The following is a 19,814-nucleotide window of genomic DNA, read 5'->3' as shown; positions in this document are numbered from 1 at the left end:
AAACCAGGAAAACAGGAAATCTAACAACCCGTCACTACCACTTATCTTCCCTATATTTCAAAGGTTCAAAGGTTCAATTTAATGTCAGAGAAAGTATACAATATTAGATTAGATTAGATTCAACTTTATTGCCATTGGGCTGAGTACAGATACAAAGCCAATGAAATGCATTTAGCATCTGACCAGAAATGCAAGTAATAGTGTTATTTACAAAATAACTGCGAATAAAAAAAGCGCTACAGCACACAAATATAAAAGTACTGAGACAGTACAATACGGATGCAATACCGCTTAGTGCTGTGATGAGAGGTTCAGCAGGGTCATAGCCTCAGGGAAGAAGCTCTTCCTGTGCCTGCTGGTGCGGGAGCAGAGGCTCCTGTAGTGCATACCAGATGGGAGGAGAGTAAAAAGTCCATGGGTCAGGTGAGATGCATCCCTAATAATGCTTTTCGCCCTGTTCAGGCAGCGTTTGGTGAGCAATTGGGTGCCGATAATATGCTGGGCAGTTTTCATATGCTTTTTCTTTGCAAAGCATCCACGAAAACAGAGAAGTGCCCCAAAGAATGAACGATAGTTAAACGTGAGAACCCCAAAGTCCCCCCAAGCTCCCCCCTCCTGTGCGTAAGCGGCGGCGAGCAACAATCCCCCCTCCCCCCCACCGGCAAAACAAAAAGTTTCCACAGTTTCTGGAAGGATCACCAGGATCCACAAACCCATAAGGAAGCTCAAATCACAGCTTATGTGGGTCAAAGACGACTTGGGCTCGGGTCAAGAATGACCTGGGCTCAAGTGAGCTGGCACTTAAAGGATTCCTTGTGAATGTGGAGCCGCAGATATCAGCCAGACAGGACACACAGTGGAAACCTGTATCAGGCAGCACAGGAGGTGTCACCCAGAGAAATCGGCGGTAGCAGAGCACTGCATTCACAGTGGCCATTGGATTGACTTCAACAGTCTGCGTCAATGGCTTTTGGGACTGCCTGGTAAAGGAAGCCGTTGAAATAAAGCTAGACAAAAAAGAATTTTAACAAAGACAAAGGAAAAACTGGAATTTGATTGTAAACAAGGAGGGAGAGCAGAAACCTGACTAGATGAGGACCAACCAATCAGGAGGGACAAACTACGGGCTAGACATGGCCAGGCATCATCCGTGAAGAAGATGGCAGAGTTTGTCATTGAAAAGTCAGTTATAATTGATAGCTGTAGCCGGCTGGAAGCCTGAAAAGAGTTTATTCGTAAACTTACCATATTAGAACACCACACATTTTGCTGGCTCCTTCCATCTAGTTAATCTTCTCAGGCAAGGTTCTGGATAGATACAGACAGACGTCACTCTCCCTCCCTCAAACATAAGCAAGAAATGTTCCACAGAATTTATTATCTCCATTTTCCAATCCAGGGACGCTGGTCTCTGCGGGGGATTGCTGTGACTGTGCAACGGATGCCCCAGGTGTACCTGCAAGAGTTCAGGAGGAGCTGGATAGGCTGGTGATCAGCTGTGCCTGCAGGAGAAATGCTCTATTCATGAGAGAGCCACGAGGATTCTCTTGGACAACACTCCTGTCGGAAAGTTACCAAGGAAATCATGGCTAAGGGACCAGTACTTCATCAAAACCTGCACTGCAGACAAAAGCATGAGCACACTCTGTCTACTCCAGTGGGGAGATGGAAGAACAGTAGCATAGTGGTGAGCACAACGCTCCACAGTACAGGTGACCCGCGTTCAATTCCCACCACTGCCTATAAGGAGTTTGTACATTCTCCTCGTGATCGCATGGGTTTCCTTCAGCAGCTCCGGTTTCCTCCCACAGTCCAAAGTCGTACCGGTTGGTAGTTTAATTAGTCACTGTAAATTGTCCCATGAATAGGCTCAGATTAAATCAGAGGTTGCTGGGCAGGGTGTCTTGAGGGGCCGGAGAGGCCTGGTCTGCACTGTATCTCCATAAAACGAAATAAGTAATACTGAGACTTGCAAAATTAGAGCGACTTTCACAGAGAGAGTATGAAGGCATCTAAGGCATATATGAAGGTATGAAGTTTATATGTAAGGTCTCAGATTTTAAGAAGTCACTAATCAGTGAGGACAAGCAGCAGTCGGAACACTAGTCCTTTAAATAGGAGGGTTCAAAGAAATGCTTTCACCCCCGAGAGAGAAAGAACTGCTAATTTTCCAGACCACTAAAGCTAAAGATCACCTTGAAGACGGGTGCATCTTGCTTGAGGCTGGAAGACAATGGTGAGAAGGTGTCTCAGTGAAAAATGAGGAACTAAAATTCCTGAGCACGGGTTAAGTCAATTTTATGTTTTGTGAAGTGATACATTTCTCGCTACTTGTTCTACAGTTTGGAGCACCAACAGACCACAAGAGTTGGCTCCCAACTGCATATGAACTAGGCAAGTTCGAATTTTAACTCTATGCACACATATATTTGTGCACAAATATACATTCATTTATAGAATTTAATGAAAAAAAACCTCATTAGTGAGGCAGTATATAAATCGGTTCCGGTATCACAACATTTTCACAAAATGTGGTAATTACTCAGATATTTTATTGTGTCTGAGGCTCATTTTGCAAACGAACCACAACTGTGTCATAACGTGAAAGGTCAAAGCAGCACCCTTAGCAGGTATATGAGTTTCCTGTATAATGACAGAAAGTCAGCGAGATGTCTGCGATATATTGAGACTTGAATCTTGCCAATGCTACTGGTAGATTTTTGCTGAACTCAAGAGAGGGAAAGTTTTGCTCTGCAACATAGTTTTGGAATAAGTATTCCTAGGTCACAGCCAAGACGGTAAGGCATTATGTTAATCTCTCCCTCCAACATACTCTGGACTTTTCAGTGATAACATATCTGAGCTTACATGACCCTGGCCCAGCACCTTTGCCACTGCAAGATTTGGAACATTTTTCCTTTCACCTCCTCCCTTCCCACTAATGTTCCCTCTAATTTGTAATGACCAGTGTGTACAAAAATCTTATGCAGTGCAATTTTTTGCCCAGTGACAACAACGTGTGTGAATAATTTCTTCAATAAAAACAGTATAAATAAGACCGTTCTAAAATCTGTAGATGAATCATTGCAAACTTCACATTGTCAACACTGTCTGCATCAGAAACCGGAAAAGGTAATGTGATTGTGTACAATCGTGAAATATACTTAGCATGCCAACAAGATGGAAGGTGACAAACTTTTGTGTGCGGTTTAAATTCCTTTGTGCGCTAGTAGCCAAATATGTGTATGCGGGCGTGTGCACGCAGACACACACACACACACACACACACACCACACACACACACATCTTAGAGGGAACTTTGCCTCCCATCCAGGGTCTCAAACAGTCTTTTCAGGTGAAGCAGCATATCACTTGTACTTCTTGCTATGTAGTAATTCCATTCTGGGTTAAGTGTCCTTGTTTTCTAGTAGTGTCAGGGCAAAGTGCATGTTTGGCCCCTGTTATAGAGTGGTTCTGTCAGTAAGCATATTGGTGAGTGTCTAATGTGGTACAAATGGAGCTTTTCATATGTGTCATTATCAGCTGTTCAAAGCAGTTCATGATAATTGACATCAGTGCCATGGGGTGGTGGTCATTTAGTTCTGCAGATGTAGAGTTCATTGGTACAGGGATGATGGTGGCTGACTTTGAGCATGTGGGGACAGCAGCCTGGATGAGTGAAGTATTGGAGATGTCCGTGAAGACGTCAGTGAGCTGGGGTGCAGACTCATTGCTTGTGGACCTTCTTCCATTTGCCATATTGAACATGATGTGATTCCTGCTCTAACCGTTTCTTACTTAGCCATATGTTTTTTGGAATTGGATTTCCCAACCCTACCTCAGAAATAGACCAGTATGGACCACCTCTTCCCCTACCATGGACTTGCTTTTTTTTTTGCACTAATGTCTTGTTTGGCACTGTATTTTTTCTTCATGGTATGGTGTATTTTATGTTCTGTATTGTGTCTGTACCTGTACCTGACCGTACTTGTGCCCAAGACAATAAACTCTACTTGACAAAGCAGTCTGATACAATGGGAGGTTTTTGGCACTGAATGGGAATCTCCGTTTATTATTTCTGATTTTCAAGAATTTTTCACAAGCACCATGTGTGAATAATTAGGTGCTACAGAGGCAATATTGAGAGCTTTTCCTTCATCTAACTGTGATTATGTAAGAAGGGTGTGCACCAGCTGAAATTGCCCTGTCCTCATTCCAGTAATGCTTGCAGCTTTCAATGGAAAAGTGAGTGATGACTCCAGCCATTACTGGTCCGCTCTTCAGCTTGGGAACACTTTAACATCAGGCTCAGCACCTTGTTTTTCTAACAATCACTTCAACAGCTTGATTTAAGAGATGGCCATCTCAGGAGATGCCTTATCCAGTGACTACAAAGTGCTCAACTAAAATTAATAGGAGAGGCAGAGTGCCCAGGGTGCAAATTGCCAGGAATGATTCCCCAAGGACACAGTTAGTAGAGAAATTGTCTCAGAGCTCCAGTGATCTGAAATAAAATCTAACCAGCAGTGATGTTTGTGTGGAGCTTCACACTCTCCTTCTGATGGTATGGGCATCCTCCAGTTGCTCAGTTCCCTCCTCCTCCCTTTGCCACTCCGTTTAAGGATACTGAAGACCTTGGCCCTTTGCCTACTGTCCTCTCTAGGTGCAGAAGGTCCAAGGCCACCACCTCTGAAGCCTGTTCAGAAGGCTTCACCTCAAGAATGCTCAAATGTTGTAGTAGTTTGCACTGTTGACTCATATGAATTCTCAATAGCAAACCTGTCATTTATTCTTTATCTTTAATCAAAGATATTTTTCCCCTGCTGATCAGACATGGTTTCTGTTCAGACCCAGGTGAAGTATCACTTCACATATTACTACATACATATGAAGAAATTACGTAAGAAGTGTATCAAGTGGTTGATGTACAGTGACCATTTTATCTTCTGTGCGTTCTGCATTTACTAGTCAAATGCTAATTTTGCATGATTCATCATACAAGGCACATTTTCAAATTAACAATGCATTATTGCTACAATTTATGATGCGGTGTATGGAAACTTACACTCTTTGAAAGAATTTCCAGGGCATGGACTTCCAGACCAAGTTGACCTGGATGAGAGACAAGACGGGGACCTGTCCGGTGGGCCAGATCTCCATCCATATACTTGCAGATGTCACCACAGTAATGGGCTGAATCTCAAATAACAATGAGTTTGAGTACAAGAAGGAGAAAAGAGCTTCGGAATATAGTGTCATGACAATAGCTTTTCCTTCAATGTCAGCAAGACAAAAGAGCTGGTCATTGACTTCAGGAAACATGCAGTACACATGCTCCTGTTTACATCAGTGCTATTGAGATTGAGGTTGATCGAGGTTGGCTACAGGTTCATCACCAATAGCCTGTCATAGTCCAACCATGTAAATGCCAGGGCCAAGAAAGTACACCAGTACCTGCTTCCTCAGAAGATAAAGACATTTGTCATGTCCCCATTGACCCTCACCTATTTTTATTGATGTACCACAAGAACTATCCTATCCAGATGCTTCACTCCTTGGATGGCAACTGAGGACACTGCTTAGCATACCACAGAAATCAGCCTGACTCCCGACTATGGACTCTGCCTGCGTTTCTCACTGCCTCGGCAAAGTAAGCAACAGCCAGACTGAACATACTCTCTTCAGGCAGAAGTTGAAAACGTACCGTACCACCGGACTGAAGGCAGATTCTATCACACTGTCATAAGACTATTGAGTGGACATGGTGTATGTGATAAGATGGGCTCTTTTACTCACTATCTATCATTATAGCCTTGCATCCTATTGCCTGCCTGTGCTGTAAGCGTAACACCGCTGTATACTCTATTCACTTACTGCCTTTTTCGATGTGCTGATGTGAGGAAAGAGTCTGTATGGGCAACATGTAAAACAGAGCTTTTTTACAGTACCAATAATAAAGCAATTTAAGAGAATCCACATCACCCTTTCAGAGTACCGTCAGCAACATTCATCTCCCACCAACCACCACAACAAATACCAGGTTCATCGATCTGTGAGATTGCTGTGTGTGCATACTAGCTGTGTCGACTAAGGCACCACAGTAGCGTAGAGGTTAGTGACTGCCCAGGGTGTCGGAGTTCTGGCACCCTCTGTCTGTAATATCCTTTCCGTGAAGCGTGTGGATTTCCTCTGGGTGCTCTGGTTTCCTCCCACAGCTTAGTACCGCTTAGTAGGTTCACAAACACCAGGAAATCTGCAGATGCTAGAAATCCAAAGTAACACAGACAAAATGCTGGAGGAACCCTGTAAGTTAGGCAGCATCTCTGGGAAAGAGTAAACAGTCGATGTTTTGGGCCGAGACCCTTCATCAGGACCGGAAAGATAGGGAAGAAGTCAGAGTAAGAAGGAGGGAGAGGAGGGGAGGAAGAAGGAAAAGGTGGCAGATGGTAGGTGAAACCAAGAGAGGGCGAGGGCATTGAAATAAAGAGCAGGGAAGCTGATTGGTGAAAGAGATACAGGGCTGGAGAAGGGGGAATCTTACAAGAGAGGACAGAAGACCATGGTAGAAAGGAAAAGGTGGAGGAGCACCAGAGGGAGATGTTGGGCAGGTAAGGAGATAAGGTGAGAGATGGAAGAGAATAGAGAATGGTGAAGAGGGGGCATTACAGAAGTTTGAGAAATTGACATTCATGCCATCAGATTGGAGGCTACCCTGATGGAATAAAAGACGTTTCTCCTCCAATGTGAGTGTGGCCTCATCGCAACAGTAGAGGAGGCCATGGATTGACATATCGGAATGGGAATGGGAAGTGGAATTGAAATGGGTGGCCACTGGGAGATCCTGCTTTTTGTGGCGGATGGAGTGAAGGTACTTGACGAAGCGGTCTCCTAATCTACATTGGGTCTTCCCAATACACAGGAGGCCGCAGTCGGAGCACAGGATACAATAGATAACCCTAGTAGACTCACAGCTGAAGTGTCGCCTCACCTGGAAGGACTGTTTGGGGACCTGAATGGTAGTGAGGGAGGAGTGTAGGGGAGGTGTAGCACTTGTTCCACTTGCAAGGTTAGGTACTAGGAGGGGATCAGTGGGGAGGGATGAATGGACAAGGGAGTTGTATGGTCCCTGTGGAAAGTGGAAAGTGGGGAAAGAGGGAAAGATGTGCTTGGTAGTGAGATCCCTTTGGAGATGGCTGAAATTATGGAGAATCACGTGCTGGACACGGAGCTCAGTGGGTGATAGGTGAGGACAAGAAGAACTTGATTCCTGGTGTGGCAATGGGAGGATGGGTGAGGGTAGATGTGTGTGAAATGGAATCTCTTTCACCAATCAACTTCACATCTCTTTACTTCATCCCCTCCCCTTCTCCCCTATCACCTGTCACCTTGTAATTTTTCCTCCTTTTCCCCACCCTCTTATTCTGACTTTGTCCTTTCTTTTCCAGTCCTGGTGAAGGGCCTCAGCCCAAAACATTGGCTGTTTACTCTTTTCCATTGATCCTGCTTGACCTGCTGCTTTCCTCCACAATTTGTGTGTATTGCCATTTAGTAGGTTAATTGGACATTGTAAATAATCCTGTGATTAGGCTAGGGTTAAATCGGTGGGTCGCTGGGAGGCGTGGCTTGTTGTGCCAGAATGGTCTGATCCACACTGTTTCTCGAAATAAGAGAAAAATTATTGCAGTGCTGAAATATGTTTTGGATAACTTTAAAAACTGGTTTGTATTATGGGGTATGACTGATGCATAATTGTACGCAGTCACTGCAGCTCACTTGAGAGTTACTTGCTCACTGGAGGCTCAGCTGCAGCACCTCTGCCTCAGACTGAACAGCTTTGCAGAAACCCACAGCTACTATAGTAAACAATAAGTAATCTGAGTTCAGTGCTTTTAGGAGGTTTGCAGTGAGAAAGGTTCTGATTTAGTGCAGGTCTTAACTTCATCGATCAACTAATGCCCAGAGAATGTAATTAAGAATGGACCACAGTGCACAGCTGATGTAGCAAGAGTAGAATGGAAACCAAACTGATATAAATGGAAAGGTTGCACACAGAATCCTGTTCAACAGACAATGTAGCTTCATGAAAAAAACAATAGTCTGAAGATTGGTACTCCAAGCGAATGACTAAAATGACGTCATGCAGTCACATCACATCACAGCATTGTATGAATTCTTGCATTCAAGGTTATCCAGAATAACACTGAAATTTTGATTACTATTTAGCCTTATTGATCCAGGCCAGCATTTATGCAGCAACTTTGCCTCCTCGCATCGCACTTCACAAGCCAGCATTCCTCCTTCCCCTATAGATTATCTAGTCAAATGCATCCATGCTAATGTCCTCGCCATGAAAGGTTAATCTTTGAACCACATTTTGAATAAAAAAAAACTTCTTCCTGAACTTCCTCTTGTAGTTCTCAGTGATTATCTTTTTTACAGAATTCTCTATTTATAGCCAATAGTTTAGTCTCCTCCACAAGTGGAAACAATGCATCTGCTCTGCCAGTTCTATATTTAGAATCAAATCAGATTAAGTCTGCGCTAACCCCTGAGAACTTTGACTACATTCAATGCTGCATTGGTACCAGAGCTAATTGAATTATGCTGTGAGGTGCTTATATATAGCTGCTGGTGTGACATGAGATCTCAGCAGTGCGGTTCCACGCATCTGGCATTAGAAGGTAGCACTATCAAAGTGCATTGAGAGGAACAGGTGATACTCTCTCTTCATGCTGAAAGTTGCCATCCTGTTGTCAATACTCCAGCCAACATCTGTTTGAGTGATTGTTAATGCTAACATGTTGTTACAGCAATTTAATTATGAAACACAATTACAAAGAATCATCTACATTGCAAAGTTTTTCATTTTATTATGTTCAAATTTATGTTGTGGTCCTTACCTTCAGCTAATCTCTGGGCTTGTTGGTTATCTGCCCTTGCATCATGCTTTTCCCTCATGAGGCCCTGGGCAGAGTTCAGCACAGGAACAGGCCATTCTGTGCACAATGGAAAATATCCAAAGACTTATCAACTTAACCTGCCTATATATTTATTCTTCTCCGGGAAGCATCAGGCGACAAACTTGCCGTGTCTTTGGCACTTGTCTGTTTTTTACAAGGCTGAGTTGCTAGCTTGACGATTCCATCCATGCTGAGACCACTTGCTTCAAAGTCCGGTGTGCATGCCACTACACCACTGGCCGACTTTCTTCTGCTAAAGAGAGCTTCTTTAAAATTATTTTGATCTAATGTTATACTGTGAAGTAAAACACACAGTGCACCTCCCACAGTATTTTACAATTGAATTGAATTGAAGTGACTTTATTACTTACATCCTTCATGAACGAGGAGTAAAAATCTTTACGTCATGTCTCCGTCTAATGTGCAATGTGCAATTTATAATGAATATTATGTGCAACAGGATAGTCAATATAACATAGAAATACATTTGCGTCGGTGTGAATTAATCAATCTGGTGGCCTGGTGGAAGAAGCTGTCCCGGAGCCTGTTGGTCCTGGCTTTTATGCTGCGGTACTGTTTCCTGGATGGTAGCAGCTGGAACAGTTTGAGGTTGGGATGACTTGGGTCCCCAATGATCCTTCGGGCCCTTTTTCCACACCTGTCTTTGTAAATGTCCTGAATAGTGGGAAGTTCACAACTACAGATGCGCTGGGCTGTCTGCAGAGTCCTGCGATTGAGGGAAGTACAGTTCCCATACCAAACAGTGATGCAGTCAGTCAGGATGCTCTCAAGTAGAAAGTAGATGCCCCTGTAGAAAGTTCTTAGAATTTGGGGGCCCATACCAAACTTCTTCAACTGTCTGAGGTGAAAGAAGTGCTGTTGTACCTTTTTCACCACACGTCTGGCATGTACAGACCATGTGAAATCCTCGGTGATGTGTATGCCGAGGAACTTAAAGCTGTTCACCCTCTCAACCCCAGATCCATTGATGTCAATAGGGGTTAGCCTGTCTCCATTCCTCCTGTAGTCCACAACCAGCTCCTTTGTTTTTGTGATATTGAGGGGGAGGTTGTTTTCTTGACACTACTGTGTCAGGGTGATGACTTCTTCTCTGTTTGCTGCCTTGTTATTATTTGAGGCTAGGCCAATCAGTGTAGTATCATCAGTAAATTTAATTAGCGGATTAGAGCTGTGGGTGGCGACACAGTTATGGGTATACAGAGAGTAAAGGAGGAGGCTTAGGACACAGTCCTGAGGGGCACCTGTGTTGAGGGTCAAAGGGGCAGAGGTGAGGGAGCCCACTCCTACCACTGCCAGCGATCTGACAGGAAGTCCAGGATCAGCTACACAAGGCAGGGTGAAGGCCGAGGTCTCTGAGCTTCTTGTCAAGCCTGGAAGGAATTATACTGTTGAATGCTGAACTGTAGTCCAAGAGCAGCATTCTCACATAAGTATTCTTCTTCTCCAGATGTGTAAGGGCGGTGTGTAGAGCTGTGGCTTTTACGTTACCTGTCAATTGGCTGTGTCGGTAGGGGATTGTAGGGGATCCAGTGTGGGTGTAGCATGCTGCAGATGTAGTCCTTAACCAGCCTTGCAAAGCATTTGCTTATTATTGAGGTGAGTGCGACAGAGTGCCAGCCATTCAGACATGTTACCTTGGTCTTTTTATGTACAGGAACAATGGTGGATGTTTTGAAGCAGGAGGACACTCTACACTGAGAGAGGGAGAGATTAAAAATGTCTGTAAACACATCTGCCAGTTATGCCGAGCACATCCTGAGTACTCGCTCTGGAATACTGTCGGGTCCCACAGCCTTGCGACTGTCCACTTATTGGAAACACCTGCATACTTCGGCCTCAGAGATGACCAAGCTGTAGGTTGCTTCAGCTGTAGGTCTTCTCAGGGGCTCAGCGTTGGCCACATCAAATCGAGCATAAAAATGATTTAGCTTATTTGGGAGAGAGGCAGCAATGTTGGAAACTTCACTGCATTTAACATTGAAGTCTGCGATGGTGTGAAGGCTTTGCTATAAACTGCATGTGTTGTTGGTGGAGAGTTGAGTGTGGATCTTGTCCCTGTATTGTTTCGCTGCCTTGATGACTTTGTGCAGATTGTTGCCGCATTTCTTGAGCTCTTGCTGATTACCAGCAGTGTAAGCTCTGTCTCACACAGTAAGTGCTGCTCGTTTGGAACGGTTGATCCAGGGTTTCTGATTTGGGAAGACCCTGACCATTTTCTAGGGGACAACATCCTCGATGCACTTCCGGATTTTGTGACCCCATTTGTGAACTTGGAGACATCCTCATCATGGAAGACATTCAAGTTGACATCAACAAAGCCGTCTTGTAGCATGAAGACCGATTGACGGTTGGACAGTTGAATATGTCTATATTCTGTTATGGGCAGTTTTGAAAATATTATCTTATATATTATTTTTTCAAGATCTGATTATCATAGGTAAGACCAGCATTTATCATGTATCTTTAAGTTTTTTTGGTGATGTGATGTGAGCGAGGAGTTTGATGAAGCCAGTGCAGTAGACATGGTCAATATGGACCATGCCTATGGACTTCAGTAAGATTCTATGTGGTAGGCTGCTCGAGAAGGTTAGATGGCATGGAGTCCAGGAAGAGCTTGTTAACTGGATACAGAGTTGGCTTGATAATAGAAAGGAGAGGGTGATGGTGGAAGGTTGTTTCTTAGACTGGAGCCCCATGACTAGTGCAATGTCTTGGGCTTAGTGTTGAGACCATTGTTGCTTGTCATCCATATCAACGATTGGATGAGAATGTACAGTAATTACGTAGAAGACACTGAAATCGTTGATAATGTGCACAGCGAAGAAGGTTACGAAAGTTACAGAAGACCTTGAACAGATGAGTAAATGGGCTGAGGATTGGCAAATAGATTTAAATTCAGATCAGTGTTGCATTTTGAAAAGTCAAATCAAATTAGTGAACATTAGGGCCCTTGGCAACACAGACACGATACGGATGAACTCAACAAGTCAGGCAGTGCCTATGGAGAGGAATAAAGTGTTGTTGTTTCAGGCTGAGAGCCTTCGTCAGTATTAGAGTTCCTCCAGCATTTTGTGCTTTGCTTTGGATTACAGCATCTACATAATATCACACATTCACGTGGGGCCCTGCAAGTGTTGTAGAACAAAGGGATCTGGTTCAGGTACAGGGTTTCCTAAATATGAAATCACAGGGAGTTGAAGAAAACTTTTGGCACACTGGCCTTCATCAGTCAGGGAACAGGGTATAGACATTGGGGGCTTATGGTGTCACCACATTTGGAGCATTGTGTTCAGTTTCGGGAACCCCGCTGAGGAAAGTTATTTATTTAGCTATACAGTGTGAAATAAGCCCTTCTGGTCCTATAAGCCATGCTGCCGCATCAAACTCTGACAAACCTGCTTAATCCTAACCTAATCACGGAACAACTTACAATGACCAATTAACCTGCCTGGTACATCTTTGGACTGTGGGAGGAACCGGGAGAAACCGGAGAAAACCCATGCATTTCATGGGCTTCCAGAGACTCCTTACAGAATGGTGCTGGAATTAAACTCTGAACTCAGGAACGCCCCGACCTGTAATAGCATCACGCTAACTGCTATGTCACCAAGGCAATGTTATTGAACTGGGAAGAGCGCAGAAAGAATTTATAAGGATGTTGCCAGGACTTAGAGGAATGAGTTGTAGGGAGATGTTAGACAGGCTTGGACTTTTTCCCTGGAGCTTAGGGGACTGAGAGGTAATTTCACAGAAAGGTGATTTTAAAGAGCATGAGGAGCCTACAGAGGGTGAATGCCCTCAATCGTTTTCCCAGGATTAGGGAATCAAGAACTAGAGGGAAAAGAGTTAAGGGGAGAGGGGAAAGATTTAAGAGGAACATGGGGTGTAACATTTTTTCACCAAAACGTGGTAAGTATATGCAATGAGCTGCAAGAGGAAGTAGTTGAGGTACAATAACACCTCCTATGTAGAGCACAACAGCACAGGAGCAGGCCCTCCACACCGGTGACCCTCCCCCCCATCCATATACTTATCCAAACTTAATATTAAAATCAAACCTACATCCACCAATTCCACTGGGAGCTCGCTCCGCACACTCACCACCCGCTGAGTGAAGAAGTTCCCCTTCATGTTCTCCTTCAATATTTCATTTTTCACCCTGAACCTGTGAGCTCTAACCCCACATGCACAGTCACAGGCCCTGCTGTGAGAGGAAGAGAGCAGAGCACGGGACCAGCAACACTATCCTGGGAAAAAAACAGACCTACAGAAATGCCAACAGAAGCTCCAAAGACCTCATCCCTGGGAGAGGAAAGCCTTTCAACTGGAAGATAGATGAAGTCCTGTGGTGAAAGCCACAAGTCCATGGAAGCCATGGAGCCAGCCAACCTTAAGGAAGGCTGGTGAAAATACGCTTGATAATGCAACCTTGAAGCTGTCATGAAGAAGAGATGTTACACCTGGGTCACCTTGAAAGACTGGTCCGTGACAGAGGACTCTGGCGAGCTACTGTTGGCGGCTTTCAATCTCAGTGGAAAAAGCTCGCTATATCCCTCATAATTTTGTATACAGTACCTCTGTCAAATCTTCCCTCATCCCCCCATGCTTCAGGGAATAAAGACCCAACCTATTGAACCTTTCTCTATGACTCAGGTCTCAAGTCTTGGCAACACCCACGTAAATATTCTCTGCACTCAGCCATCTGCTATTCTTCCACCCAGATCCCACTGCAAGCTTTGATAGCCTTCCTTGCTGTCCACAATGCCCCCAATCTTGGTGTCATCTGCAAATTTGCTGATCCAGTTTGTTGATATAGATGACAACCAACAATAGACGTAGTACTGATCCACGTGCACAGCACCGGTCTCAGGCCTCCAGTCAGAGAGGAAACTATCTACTACAGTGTTTCCCAATCTTTTTTAACCCAATGCCCCTCCTAGAGCACCTTCATACCTGCCAATGCCCCTCTTAGGCACAATATACTTTCCATGGTCTCCTGTAGTGTTAAAAACATGTCTACCATATGCTAACATGAGAAATATAATTCTACTCTAAATTTTTATTTGTCTTTAAACCTAGCTTACACAATACCTGTGCACTGTACAGCAGCTTCAATCTCAATGTGATTCTTGAGCTTGATGGCTTTTAGCAAGAGTTGAAATATCTGATTCAAGTTGAGAAAGTGAAAGCCTTAAGTCCCCACATGTAACAGTGTCCAAAAGGTTTCTGTTTTTTGTGAATATGTGGTTCACTGTGCTGTAGCCACTTTCAACAAAGTACGAGGATGAAAATGCAATGAAGAGAAGTTTGGCTCTTCTCCAAAGACCAGGAAATTTCATATGACAGTGTTGCCACATACCACAAAAGTTGACATTTTTGAAAACATCTTTCCTTCTTCATCATTCTGAATGTTGATAATTTCTTCTTGCAATCTCTCTTCCTGTTCCTCCACCTTGCAAAGAAATGGGTTAATTACACAATCTGGAATTTCCAGATCATTTAAATCATTGAATCGATTCTGAAAATCCTTCTTCAGTGACTGAAGGTGTAAGCAGTACTCTTACAAATCACCGTCTGTGAAAGAGAGTACCATACTTTCCATGCAAGGAAACTGTGGAAACATTCTTCTCCAATATTTTGCTTATATTTTTCATATTTTCCTATAAAAATGGACACCGCACTTTTTGCCTGGATTAAATTAAAATTCTCACCCTGCAGTTTCATATTTAGAATGTTCATTTTGTCGTACATACCTTCAAAATGAAGTTCAATCTTGTTTTCTAAGCTCTTGTTGACTTTGATCAAAAATTTAACCACAGTGTCAAAAACATCAAAGAAACATTTTAAGCAGCAGCCTTTTGACAGCCAATGCACTTCAGTGTGAAGAAGCAAACATTTAAACTCTTCCTCGTTATGTTGGCATAACTGGCAAAATACTCTGTTATTTAATGGATGAGCTTTAATTTTGTTGATAGCAGTTATTACAAGAGTTATGCTTGAAAAAGGTTGCTGGCTGAGGTTTTTGGCTGTGAGATTTTGATGATGAATTACACAATGGATTACAAACAGACTTGGAATTTCTTTTCACATAAATGCCACTAAGCTAGCATGGCAAACTGTTGTATATGGTGCTCCATCTGTTGCACAAGAAATTGTGTTCCTAATCAGAATATATTTTATCTTCAATATATATTTTGAGCTCATTGTAGGTTGATTCTCTATTTATATTTGTTTTTAACTTTTTACAAAAGAGAATCTCTTCATAAAATTTTCCATTTTTGATAAACCATATATATGCCATTAGCAATGTTGCATTGTCTTACACAGTTGACTCATCCAGCTGTATCTCAAGTTCTGCTTTTTGTAGTTCTGTGCATAGTTAATATTCAATGTCTTCACTCTTTGTCAATATGATGAGATACAGAGTTATTACTCAGAGGAATTGATTTTAAAAACTATTATCCATTTTGGGAATAATGGTGAGAACTTCTTTTACAGCAGGCATTATTAATCTTTCTCCAGTTGTATGAGACTTTCTACGCTTTGCTATCATTTTGGAAATGTTATAAGAAGCAATGAGACCACTATCAAATTCATTTTTAGCTTTCTTGGCAAATGACCTGAGTGTGTAAAGCTCTTCAAATGCTTCTTTCATCTTTTGGAACTGAGTAATACCATAAATAGCCTTTTCAGGGTGTCTTTTATGGAAGTGTTCCTGCAATCTTGATGGTTTCATGGCTTCATTAGACAGTACAGTATTACAAATAAGACACATGGGGCATTGCTGATCTGATAGGAATGGAATAAAACCATACTCTAGGTATGTAACATTGTATTGATGCACTTTCTGTAGTTTCTGTTTAGCAGGATTAGAATTCAAGGCTTCACCACCTTCAGACTCATAGAGATTGTGCCATATGTATTTATCCATCATTAATGTGGCTAAATTAAAATTAAAAATTAACACAATTTGGGAATGCCTGTTGGATGTTGATGATGGCAGAGAGTTGACTCAGGTGGAACGATGGTTGCGGCATGCAAAGGAACAGTGAGGCGAAGATGAAGGTGATCACACAGCGAAAATTACATTAACAAGTATTCCAACTGGATTCTGAATGTTAGTCGGTATCGGTAAGCTACCTTTATGCTATTATCATGACTGACCAATCACATAAGGTTTCATAATCCCCCAAAATGGTTCTTGACTGCACATATAAACCCAAGGTTACTTTGAACACCTCAAGAGGAATCCTTGGGGTTGGCAGGTTCACTGATTGGCTCTATTTACCGTTTGGTTCCGGCCAGCGTTGTATCATTGCGCGACCTATTTTCCATAGATCTGTAGAGAAAGTTAAGAGGTGTACTTGACTTACCAAGTGTTAAGTTGCATGAACTCGTTCCATGCCATGAGTCCAGAGGAACTGTTGGGCACCTTGGTTACTAGTTTATGCATCCTCAATAACGTCTGTTTGGTTGGTAAGGTCGGATGAGATTTTGAGTTTCAAACACATTGTGACGAGTGCTCACTGCCTGCAGAGCTATGGTTCTTCCTGTGTTCCAGTGCCTCCTCTTTTGTTTTGGAAGTGCCTGCTCTACTAATCGTCGGTCGGGTCTCATGGCTCAAGTTAGGGTGCCACTTACCGCCAACAAGAATCTTGAATGCCCCAATTACTTCTATTTCCCCTAATTCCCCCTGTTGGGAATTAATGATTTACTATCTACTACCACTCTCTGGCTTCTCCCGTGAAGTCAATGTCAAATCCTTTTTACTACCTCATCCTTTTAAAGGACGTTTGGACATATATATGGATAGAAAAGGACAAGAAGGTTATGGGCCAAATGTTGTCAGATGAGGCCAGCTCGGATGGGCGCCTTAATTAGAATGGACCAATTGGGCTGAACAGTCTGTTTCGGTGCTGTGTGACTCCATTGTCCTTGTGTTAATCATCACAAAGGGTGTTTTGCATCCTAGTACTTTCATTCAACATTGGAATAAGAGATATTTATAGAGCAGCATTATTTTGAAGCAGATAAAAATTCCAGCTGATATTTTCTCCTCAAAAAGACTCAAAAATTGATTATCTAAACATGATCACCCTATTGTATGGTAGGGCTGCTGTGCTGAGAAGTGGCACTACAGTTCCCTTCACCATAACGGAGGTCAAACTTGAAAAATATCTTGAAGGCTAGGGATATATTTCACAATCTGATATGATTTGAGGCCACATATAAAACAAATTCTCTCTTTGTTTCCTTTGATTTATGTTTCAAACACTCCGCAAATGCAAACCAAGTAGGGTGATCAATTTTGTTCTGAGTTGAAATGTTAACTGTTTCTTTTCCCAAATGTATTATCTGACCTGCTGAGTGCTTCCAGCATTTTCTACTTTCGTTTCAGATTTGCAGCATCTGCAATTTTTAAAAAAAATTCAATTATGATGACTATCCTGTTACATTTGTGAATGTAGGTAAGTATCACAGTCTCGTAGATGTTTATATTCCTGTTTATCCAGTAAAATCATTTTTTAAAATAAGGAATTCCTCCTTATCTCTGTTCTAAATGGTCATCTCTCTATTCTGTTACTGTGTCCTCAGGTCCTAGGCTCACTCACTATAAGAAACATCCTCTCCACATCCAGTCTATCTAAGCCTTTCAATATTTGATATGTTTTGATGAAATCTCCCCTCGTTTGTCTAAACTCCAATGAGTACAGGTCCAGAGCCATCAAATACTCCTCATATGTTAAAACTCACATTCCTAGAATTATTCTCATGAATCTCCTCTGGACCCTCTCCAATGCCAGCACATCTTTTCTTAGACAAGGCGTCCAAAGCTGCTCAAAGCCCAAAGCCCTATAAAGCAGCATTATGTCCTTGCTCTGATATTCTCATCCTCCTGAAATGAGTGCTAAAATTACACTAGCCATCCTTACCACCGACACTCCTACCTCCCTTTGCAAAATTTGTTTTTGAATTTTCTCCCTGTTAAAAAATAGCCTTCCTCTTTATTCCTTCTACTAAAGTGCATGACCATACACTTCCTGACACTGTATTCCACCTGCCACTTCTTTGCCCATTCTCCAATCTGTATAGAACATAGAACATAGAATAGTACAGCACAGTACAGGCCCTTCGGCCCACACTGTTGTGCCGACCCTCAAACCCTGCCTCCCATATAATCCCTCACCTTAAATTCCTCCATATACCTGTCTAGTAGTCTCTTAAACTTCACTAGCGTATCTGCCTCCACCACTGACTGAGGCAGTGCATTCCACGCACCAACCACTCTCTGAGTAAAAAACCTTCCTCTAATATCCCCCTTGAACTTCCCACCCCTTACCTTAAAGCCATGTCCTCTTGTATTGAGCAGTGGTGCCCTGGGGAAGAGGCGCTGGTTATCCACTCTATCTATTCCTCTTATTATCTTGTACACCTCTATCATGTCTCCTCTCATCCTCCTTCTCTCCAAAGAGTAAAACCCTAGCTCCCTTAATCTCTGATCATAATGCATACTCTCTAAACCAGGCAGCATCCTGGTAAATCTCCTCTGTACCCTTTCCAATGCTTCCACATCCTTCCTATAGTGAGGCGACCAGAACTGGACAGAGTACTCCAAGTGTGGCCTAACCAGAGTTTTATAGAGTTGCATCATTACACTGCGACTCTTAAACTCTATCCCTCGATTTATGAAAGCTAACACCTCATAAGCTTTCTTAACTACCTGTGAGGCAACTTTCAGGGATCTGTGGACATGTACCCCGAGATCCCTCTGCTCTTCCACACTACCAAGTATCCTGCCATTTACTTTGTACTCTGCCTTGGACTTTGTCCTTCCAAAGCGTACCACCTCACACTTCTCCAGATTGAACTCCATCTGCCACTTCTCAGCCCACGCCTGCATCCTATCAATGTCTCTCTGCAATCTTTGACAATCCTCTACACTATCTACAACACCACCAACCTTTGTGTCATCTGGAGACTTGCCAACCCACCCTTCTACCCACACATCCAGGTCATTAATAAAAATCACGAAAACTAGAGGTCCCAGAACAGATCTTTGTGGGACACCACTAGTCACAATCCTCTAATCTGAATGTATTCCCTCCACCACGACCCTCTGCCTTCTGCAGGGAAGCCAATTCTGAATCCACCTGGCCAAACTTTCCTGGATCCCATGCCTTCTGACTTTCTGAATAAGCCTACCGTGTGGTACCTTGTCAAATGCCTTACTAAAATCCATATAGATCACATCCACTACACTACCCTCCTCTATATGCCTGGTCACCTCCTCAAAGAACTCTATCATGCTTGTTAGACACGATCTGCCCTTCATAAAGCCATGCTGACTGTCCCTGATCAGACCATGATTCTTGAAATGCCCATAGATCTTATCTCTAAGAATTTTTTCCAACAACTTTCCCACCACAGTCGTAACGCTCACTTGTCTATAATTACCCGGACTATCCCTACTACCTTTTTTGAACAAGGGGCCAACATTCGCTTCCCTCCAATCCTCCGGCAGCATTCCCGTGGACAACGAGGACATTAATATTCCAGCCAGATATTTACAGGAAATATCTGCAGCAGCCTGGGGAATATTCCATCAGGCCCTGGGAACTTATCTGTTCTAATGTATTTTAACAACTCCAATACATCCTCTCCCTTAATATCAACATGCTTCAGAACATCAACCTCACTCATATTGTCCTCACCATCATCAAATTCACTCTCATTGGTGAATACCGAAGAGAAGTATTCACTGAGGACCTCACTCAGTTCCACAGCCTCCAGGCACATCTTCCCACCTTTGTCTCGAATCGGTCCTACATTCAC

At 43.0% G+C, this 19,814-nt stretch overlaps 1 protein-coding gene across 1 annotated transcript in view; it reads right to left on the bottom strand.

Moving 5' to 3' along the window:
- Nucleotides 1–19,814, bottom strand: part of LOC140204068 (connector enhancer of kinase suppressor of ras 2) — an 807,212-nt gene that overhangs the window by 220,226 nt on the left and 567,172 nt on the right. Inside the window, 1 exon segment of the mRNA XM_072270362.1 lies at nt 1,735–1,740. Coding sequence (XP_072126463.1) covers nt 1,735–1,740 — 6 coding nt within the window.

Source organism: Mobula birostris, chromosome 10 (assembly GCF_030028105.1).
Source record: "Mobula birostris isolate sMobBir1 chromosome 10, sMobBir1.hap1, whole genome shotgun sequence".
NCBI lineage: Eukaryota > Metazoa > Chordata > Chondrichthyes > Myliobatiformes > Myliobatidae > Mobula > Mobula birostris.
This window is presented reverse-complemented; position numbering and strand designations above follow the sequence as displayed.